The sequence below is a fragment of the Chrysochloris asiatica genome, unplaced genomic scaffold (genome assembly GCF_000296735.1).
Source record: "Chrysochloris asiatica unplaced genomic scaffold, ChrAsi1.0 scaffold00218, whole genome shotgun sequence".
In the NCBI taxonomy this organism is placed as follows: Eukaryota; Metazoa; Chordata; class Mammalia; order Afrosoricida; family Chrysochloridae; genus Chrysochloris; species Chrysochloris asiatica.
Window position 1 is genome coordinate 5,311,455 of NW_006408736.1, and position 9,678 is coordinate 5,321,132.

The window sequence follows — 9,678 nt, forward strand, 5'->3', positions numbered from 1 at the left end:
CTCACAAGCCACCACAGTATGACTAAGGCTTAAACATCAGCTTTTCAGAGGTTTCTTTGAGCCTTGTAATTCAAATAGAAACTCCATCTGAGCAGACCCATTATTATCTAAAACAACATACTCATTGTTTTCTTCTAAGAACTCACTTTGATTCGCATTTATTAATTTGTTTACTTATATAGTGTGTATCTAGATTTTGGGGTTGGTATTCACTGGTTTATTGCAACATGTAGCTTTGTATGGGACTCAAATAATATTTATTTGCACAAATATTTTTTCTCTCAAAGTTAAATTTGTAATTGCCAAGGTACATTATTTTTTTTTTTTTATCAAAACATTTCATGAAGCATGAATGCTCTTTAACATTATGCTCTGGTGGTATTATATTTTCTTAACATCAAAGGTCTTATATCTATGTGAATCCTATTTTGTTTCCCTTATATTTAGATGCAATTATATGTAACTGAAATTAAAATGTAACAATAACAACAAAAAGGGAAACTTAGAGCTCAAAGTCAAGCATGTATCTGACACATATTCTCATAGTAGATCTTTGTATCATAATGGAGAAGGCACATAGAAGGTCACAGGGTAATCATTGTCTACCAAGATTTTGACCTCAATATCAGTTCTGTGGAAAGGGTTCTGACTTTATACACTGTAAAGTAAATGTAATTGAATCTTACACTTAATAGCTATGGGATTCTGTAGACATCACTAAACTCTCTAAATCTGACCTTCCTTTTCTGTTAAATGAAATGTAGTGGTTCTGACCTACTTCAAAAAGTTCTGTGAAGCTAATCACTACCTACTCTGGGACCTACTCAGACAACACCTGCAGGTTTAGTCTAACCTTGTCTCAGAAACAATGAGAATTTAATAAGGTAAGGAACTGTGATCTCCACATTACCAATGCTATTAGTGCTTAAAACTGTCTTGAGACAATCATCAACATCTACTAACAGTGTATAGCAGGGATATATATATATCCCTTGACTCTTCAAACTTTTTAAACCAGCATTAGTTATGTATGACCAGTTTATGTGACGAGTTCTTTATACCTGGTGTATGATATTCACTAAGGGAAAACCCAAGCATGACTACTGGCAAGTATCAGTGATGGGTAGCCCAATACAGATACTGTCCTCCTGACAACAAAACCTTATTCCATGTTTGCATGGGGTGGCAATCAGGATTCTGTATTTATAGTAATAGACTCCAGATTCTGATTTACATCAAAGTTCAAGAATTCCACCTTTAGTGTCTATATAAACCTGTTATTAAAGTTCTTCCTGTGTTTACCCTGTTCCATTGAATTAAACTCCTTTTTAAATTTGCTTGAGTGTCTTATGCACTTTTCTAACTTGGACATTTAATAGTTACATAGTACTTTTAATGTCCTGGTTCTTTTATTGCACACTCTGCTCCAGCTGAGGCTTTTACTCCTTTAAACCACTTTGAGGCCAACATTCTATAATTCTAAAGTCAGTAATAAGAAATATAAGGTAAGACTTGTACAGGACGAGTTTTAAAAGTCATCAGGCAAATGAACACATGCATCAAAAAAAGAAAAGATAGTTTTTAGGACTGTTTTGTTACCTTGCCAATATAAATTTTACTATGAGTAACTTGTTGTTATGTGCTGTGGAGTCGGCGCTGACTCATAACTACCCTGTACAGGGTTTCTGAGGCTGTAAATCTTTATGGGAACAGAAAGCCTCATCTTTTTCCTGCAGAACAGATGGTAGTTTTGAACTGCTGACCATGAGATTAGCAGCCTGATTCATAACCACTACGCTACCAGAGCTCCTTATGAGTAACTAGTCACAGCATTAACTAGTAATCTACACAGTGACAGATTCTGATAATTTTAACATGATTTTATATCTTTTTTAAAATTATAACATGTCAGGCTATCAAAATGCTTAGAAGTTTAATAATAATATTTAATTTATAAGCCATAAAACATAAAAAGCCAATACTTATTATATCATGGCATTAAGTATCGCTATTGTTAAGAGCCATAAAGTTGCTTCCAACTCACAGAAACCATGCATATGGTTTCCAAAGAGCAGCTGGTGGGTTTAAACTGCTGATCTTGTATTTCACAGTCCAGTGCTGATCCAACACCAGGACTCCATTATGTGTTAGTGGAATCTAGTATATGAAATAATCCTAATTTATAAAGATCAGAACCAAGAAAATATCCATTTCCAAATTTGTGGCTATTTGTTTTATTATTCTATGGGTTTACTAATTTCTTTTCATTCTTAATATGTTAGAAAGATAAGTAAACTACTACACTTGATAAACAAAGTTTGTATGTATGCCATCACACATCATAAGGAATGTGAAGGAAAAAGCAGCATGCTTCCATACCTTTCACATCCAATAATTGACCAATTTTTGTCTTTAAGACTTTATACCATGGAGTAATAATGAAAAACATAATTGATGATATAGTAACAGTGTATCTGCTATGTGGATATTATATTGTGTCACCCTTATTTTCTAGTAATTTTTTAATAGTTCAGATCTCTTCTATGTATACTAAAAATTACACTAGAAAGAAATATTTGTAACATTTCCAACATTATTTGTTATTATGGTTGTTAGGTGCTGTCAAGTCTGTTTCAACTCGTAGTGGCCATTTGTAGGGTTTCTAATGAGCGACTGGTGATTAGCAGTCCAGTGCTTACCCTACAGCACCACACCAGGACTTATTACTTAAATATACATAAAAATACAAATATGTATGTACTTTATTTAGAATGGATTTTACCTTTATTATTCAATGAGAAACTGACATAGACATTTTTATTTGGCAGCCTTTCAAAAATTTGCGATTTTGGAATGAGAATGTGTACATTCTGGTAATGGCCAGGCATTCTAAATTCATTGCTTACCGACCCCTAAAAGATTGACATATCTTTTTAAGATTATGTCTTACATACAAAGCACATATTCCATGCTCTGAAAGAGAAGCTCTGTCTCCCACCAACCAAGTTTCCCAGATTTTGTTTACAGTCTAAGTGCTTTTTGATCCTTCAGTGATATCTTCTCAAAACCCTTTCCCTATTTAGATAGCAAATGTGAAATTCAGTGATGTTGTTCCCTATTTTAAGAAATATTGGTAAACTTAGTTCTGATTCATCTGTCATCAAAGATATCCATGTTTTAGCTGAGATTAATACATTTCATGCTGAAGAAAACAGGAATGTTGCTTTCTTTCTCCAGTTTTGGTTTAGTAAAGTGAGAATCCTTTCCCACAAATCCACATCACACATCTGGTTCATTTTTCATAGTAGAGGTTATTTAGAATGCTAAATAGAGAGAATGAAGCTACTTTAAAATAACACTTTTTACATTTTTCTGTAAACACATTAAATTTTACTACACCTTAAACATATATGAGGTTTTCAACAGCCACTCAATTCGTATTTGATACATCCCATAATACTTAAAAATGAATTATTATGATATATATGAGCAAGATTCTGTCTCTTTGCTCACATATTAATTAACTTTTGATGTTCCTAGATATCCGTGGAATACAGGAGTTTTTGGACAAAGTATCTCAGCAGGGAATGGATGTTGCACTTCAGAAGGTAGAAAACAACATCAATAAAATGATCACCACTCTCTTTGACACCATGCGGATAGAAGAACTGAATCGCTATCGAGATACTCTTAGACGAGCCATCCTTGTTATGAATCCTGCCACAGCCAAATCCTTCATCACAGAAGTAAGTGAAAATACCCAAGCTTTGGGGTTGTTGGCGTAAAAATAAAATGCTTTGAAATGGAACCCACAGAAGAGATAAAAATTAAGAGCAGTAGAAGGGAATTAAGTACACAGCTGTCATTATCACTAATTGAGGTATCACAGTGACTTGCTTGTTCATCACAGTTACCCCTACTGCCCAGTTAATTGCTCTGAATGTTTGTATTTACATATATTTAGACATATGGCCAAGACAAATTTCAGAAGTCTTATGAAGGTTTTAAAAGTGCTGTTGACCTGAATGATTGTAACAAATTCAAGAATGAATTCTCAAGTGTACAGATCCCTGACTTGTAAGTTTTTTAGAAAGTAAAAAATTCATTTCTTGGAAAAGAGTCACTTGAAGTAGGCTATTATCACCTAAGCATGATTACTTGTACAAAATTTACTTCTGCTCTATGAATTCTGCACAAGACAAATAAAACTGTCTGAAGCTCTCCCAAGTGGTGACCACTGTACATTTTAAGGTGCTGCATACTGAAAAGTTTAACTATATTTATTCAATTGGCTAGAAGTGCTGAAGTACTTACTGTCAGAATACAATTAAGACTTTTCTAGTCATTGGTATAACATCTCTGTGCTTCCTATCTCCTTGTTAAAAAATAAATAAATATATATATACGTCATTGTTGCTTTACTTCATGATTTAATTTTAAATAGTGATTTAACTGGTCATGATATTATATACTTCACACTGTTTTTTGTTGTTGTTAAGAGTAGATTAGGGTGCCTTTATTTGAGTAATTAATTTTTCTTCACTTTTCCATTATGCTGCCTTTAGCTCTCAAAGTATTACTCTAAATCTCCAAATTAGGAATGTGTTAAAAACTCTTTGACACTTAAAAACATCCATGTAATTGGCATCAAGCAGAATAGAATATTCTAAGAAGAATAAAATGTGTGGGAAACTATCAATAATATCAAGTTTTATTTTAATGGATACATCTCTATGTATTAAAGGAGTCCTGGTGTGGTGTTGTGGGTTAATGCGCTGGATTGCAAGGTCCTTTTGAACCGTAAGGTCAGCGGTTCAAGTTCACCAGCCACTCCTCTGGTGTCGAAACAGACTTGATGGCATTTAACAACAACAGCACCAAAGGTCTTTAGAAGTCTTTGTGTGGTACTGTAGGATAAGCACTTGACCAAAATTAGCAGTTCAACCCTTACCAGCTGCTCCTTAGAAACCATATACAAGGTCACTATGTCACTTAATAACAACAAAAGAGGTCTCTAGGAGAATATAGTGGCTCTGTAAAATAAGCAGTGGGCTGCAAACTACAAGATAAGCAGTTTGAGCCCACTAGCTGCTTCATGGGAAAATGATGAGATTGTCTGCTTCTGCAAAGATTTACAGCCTTGAAAACTCTCAGAAGGATCGTTATGAGTCAGAACCAACTTGATGCCACTTAGCAGCAGCAGCAACAACAAAAGAGGACTTTAACCTAGTTAGTGTAGCAAACAACTCAGAGTATCTCACTGAACTAGATTTTTCCATAATAGAATATTCCCCATTTTATAGTAATTGATTCTTACCTTTCAATAAACAAAATCTGCCAAAAGTTGAAAACAAGTACACAGAGACATGTAATATGAATGGGAATTGTTCAAGGTGTGAAAGTGAGGTTGCAGTATCTGTGGACATTTCTGGCTAATGAGATCAGAGAAGGTTTCACTGAGACAAGACATTTAGATCATACTTTTTTTTTAAATCATGAGTAGGTATTTACAAACGGGGAATGGTTTGTAACAATTATGAGTCCATCTCAGTCAATTTCTAAGCATGTGGAATGGGCAAATTGTTTTACATTTGTGCACCTTCGATTTGTCTCTGTAAAATGGGAGTAGTCTGATAAATGCTGATGTATTAAGTTGGTAATATACAGTAATGAGATATCCTATAATATGCTTTAAAAAGAAGTACCTAGCACTTAGGTGATGCTCAAGATGTAGTTTCTTCTGAAAAAGATGTCAAGATGAGCAAAGACATCAACCATTACCATATCCTCAGATAAGATAAAGTAGTTTTATATAGGTTTAAAATAGTTTATATGAAGAAGATAAGGGGTACACACTATGAGAAACATGGATTCATACCAGATCATAAAGGCCATTGAGTGCCAGAATTAATGGTCTAAGAAGGAGAATAAAACTTGATCATTTCTTTTGTAACAGAGAAAATCTAACTGTTAGGAAGTAAACACTCCAGTTTTTTCAGGGCCGAATAAAGATCTGCATCAGGTGTTTATGGGACAAAAGACCATTGAAAGAGAGTCATTCAGGGGTAGATTGTGTGAGTTCACATTCTTAGACAAGATTTTGAGGATTATAATATATTTAATTGCTGTTAAGTGCCATCCGTTCAGTTCTGACTCATAACAACCCTTTATAGGGTTTCTGAAGTTTTTATTCTTTGTGGAAACAGAATGCCTCATCTTTATCCATCAGAGAAGCATGAGGTATCATTTGAACTGCTAACCTTATAATTATACATAATTAAATTACGACTGTGTGTAAAAGTAGTAGGCAGTCAGTCAACTAAGAGTAGCAACACAACTAAAGACCAGACACAGGGCAGTAAGATTTAGCAAAGAAAACCATGAAAAATCTGTCTTGTAGGCAAAACTATAAAGCTAAGGAGAAAAGAAGTTCAGCATGAGAATGCTGAACTATTGCTATAAAAATAAGAACTGGTGTGCATTAGATTAGGAATTAGGAAAGTCTGATTATTTTTGCAACAGCAAGTACCTTTGTGATGTGGGTGGAACAAAGATTCATGTGTTTACTGTTTGGATGTGTGGTGAGAGAAATGAAATGGACTCTAGGCTATCCATGTCAAAAAGTTAGATGAATTTGTTAGAAAGAAGTAGAGCATTAGAGGAGTGAATTGATGAAAGATTTGTTGTCACAAAGGTGCATTCAGTACCAGGCACATGGAAGAAATCACTGAAGAAGAATTTATAGAGAATGAAGTAAACAGGGCTAGAAGAGAAAACTCAAAGAGGCTCTATGTGAGGATGCATGACGAGGCAAAGCATGCAGGCAATAGGAAGAAATATAGCTCAAAAGGTAGGCGGAGAACCCAAGTAGTTCATTTTTGTAGGTCCTACATGTCTAGAAAATGGGTTGCCAATAGAATTAAGCAAAGTTTGACATGAGATCTCAGAAAAGGTATTTTTATAGAGAGATAAAACTTTCCTGACTATGGCAAAAGATTTTGCAAGATTCTGGGGTGCGGGTCGTGGGGTGATGGAGGGAGTGGCTCATGGAGCAAATGACTACATTGTTTAAAAGGTCAATGATGAAAATTAAAATAATAGATTTTTTTTTAAATGTCCCACAAATATTTCAAAAAGAAAAAACTGTTTCTCTTTTTAGAATAGACAAAGCTAAAGCATTTATACCATTACCTTCAGATAGTCCTTGCTCTAGGACTAGGCTTATACCTTTAGTACTAGAAGCATTTCATTTGAAAAACAAAGCAAAACACCAAGTGGCAATGAAATTCTGGAAACCCAAAGAGAACTAAATCCCAAGAAAGTTACTTAGTCTAGTGAAAGAAGCAGATGTAAAATAAAATAATAAAACATGAAATTAAAATGGCATAATTGAGATAAAAGATATACCTGATTTCCCTCTTGTAGTGTCTCACAATTGGCTACACTCCACAACCCGCATGGAAAGATTAAACCCCAGCAGGGGCAATGGAAGATTAGAAAAAAGGAAGACACAAGACACAAAATGAAAATAGTAAAGTTGGGACCAGATGGGATACAGCACTCTGATGGAGATACTGTGACTCCCCACCTAGGTCCAGCACGTTCATTATATACACATAGCAAAGGAGAGTGCTGGAGGCAGGGGAAAGAGTGCAAAAAACATTTGGTGTATTGATGCAAGCAATAAGTGGGACTCTATCAGAAGAATGCAGTTGCTAGGGAAACAGAGATAAGGCAGCTAGATGTTTTTGCAGACTAAACTGAAGGCCATGGCTACGTACAAGGAAAGTCTTTGCAAATTCCTTGTGCCCTGAAGCAGGCTTTGCAAGTTCCTTAGGGGGCAGCATGACCTGGGAGCAGACCAATTTTCTGGACCACAACTGTTTAGTTACATTCCTTCTGTTAAACTGCCCCCAAATCTGAGACCTTCAGTTTAGTTGCTCCCAGCACCCTCTAACTTACTGATGCAGTAGAGATCCTAACCTGGAATCAGGAAAAGTTTCACAGAATTTGCTTCACCAGATCCTTGAAAGATGAATAAACATTAATCAGGCAGATAAAATAAAAACAAACAACAACAAAAAACCACTGACAGTAACTCAGTTCTAACTCACTGTGGGCCTTTACAGCCAAGGAGAACTACTCCAATAGGTTTTCTGAGATTGTAAATCTTTATAGACGACAGCCTCATTGTTTCCTGCCAAGTGGCTAGTGGGTTCAAACCTCCAAACTTGCAGTTTGCGACCCAACACTTAACAACCCACTGAGACACCAGGGCACCAAATCAAGGGGAGAGCAGTAGGTAATCAACAATTGTGTGTGTGTGTGTGTGTGTGTGTGTTTGTGCACACATGTATGCATTCATAACATATGGAAGTAGTAAAATAAAAAATAAAAAAGTCAAATGTTATTGTTGGTTTTTGATAGTGAAAAAAATAATCCTTTGCCCAATATATTCCCATGTCCAATTATCCTTTACAAAAGGAACTGCTCACTTTTAATTTTAAAATTGGATTTACTATTGGAATATTCCATACTTTCAGATGGTTCAAAATTAAAGTGGTTTAAAATGATACTCCTTCTCCTATTGTTTCGCGAACACCTCATTTCCTTCCTAGGAGGAAACTATGCATGCTGTGTGATCTTTTAGACTCTGTGTGTATGTGTGTGTGGGTGTGCATGCATGGCTAGTTGAAACTGGGGAGCATATAATATTTATTTATTATTGCACAAATAGTATTGCCCTAGGTACAATTACAGTCTTGGTGTGGTGCTGTAGGTTAAGCCCTGGACTTGGCACTGTAAGGTCAGTGGTTCAAGCCCATCCAGTGATATACAGAAATCCTATACAGGATCACTATACATCAGAACCAACTCAATGGCACTTAACAACAACAACAACAGGTACAGTAATGTACCTGGATATGTGCAGCAAAGCATTCAAGCTGTCATTCCCTTGAGACACAATGTCACTCTTTGCACTAAGTTTTTTCTGGTTTTACTTGCTCTAGTATTATTGGTTGGCTTGCTAAATTTATTGTTAGAAATCTGTAAGCAAGTTTGCATTTCCTTTATCATATGAAAAAATGAGGTTTTGGTTTATTTAATTAATATAATTTTAAATAATGGTGGTGGTGGTTATATACAGTGGAGTCGGTTCTGACTCATAGCGACCCTGTACAGGGTTTCCAAGGCTGTAAATCTTTATGGGAGCAGAAAGCCTCATCTTTTTCCCTTGGAACAGCTGATAGTTTTGAACTGCTGACTTTGTGGTTCGCAGCCCGATTTGTAACCACTACGCTATCAGACCTCCTTAATTTTAAATAATATAGGTACATTATTATTTATTATTCCGCCTACTATAGATGCTATATTGTTGTTTTCAGTTGTTGTCAAGGTGGCTCCAACTCATGATAACTTGATGTATAGCAGAAGGGACTGTTGTATCCTCAGGTGCTATAATGTCCCCAGTGCCCTTTTGCTACCCTTCCACTCATCTCCATTTCAGTTTCTATAATCTATATAGTTTTACTTTTATATTGGATGGTAGGAAATCCTTTTTTCTACTTTGTATCCATTGTTGTTGTTGTTAAGTGCTATCGAATCGGTTCCGACCCATAGCGACCCTGTACAGGGTTTCTGAGGCTGTAATTCTTTACGGGAGCTGAAAGCCTCATC

The 9,678-nt window shown here is 35.5% G+C and overlaps 1 protein-coding gene across 1 annotated transcript in view; it reads left to right on the top strand.

The window, feature by feature from the left end:
* LOC102828989 (glutamate receptor ionotropic, delta-2-like) overlaps positions 1-7,310 on the top strand; it is a 91,095-nt gene extending 83,785 nt beyond the window's left edge. Inside the window, exons 3-5 of the mRNA XM_006872974.1 lie at positions 3,541-3,746; positions 3,965-4,077; positions 7,160-7,310. Of these exons, the coding sequence (XP_006873036.1) occupies positions 3,541-3,746; positions 3,965-4,077; positions 7,160-7,310 (470 nt within the window). The remainder of the gene's footprint in view (positions 1-3,540; positions 3,747-3,964; positions 4,078-7,159) is intronic.
* The last annotated feature ends 2,368 nt before the right edge of the window (positions 7,311-9,678 follow it).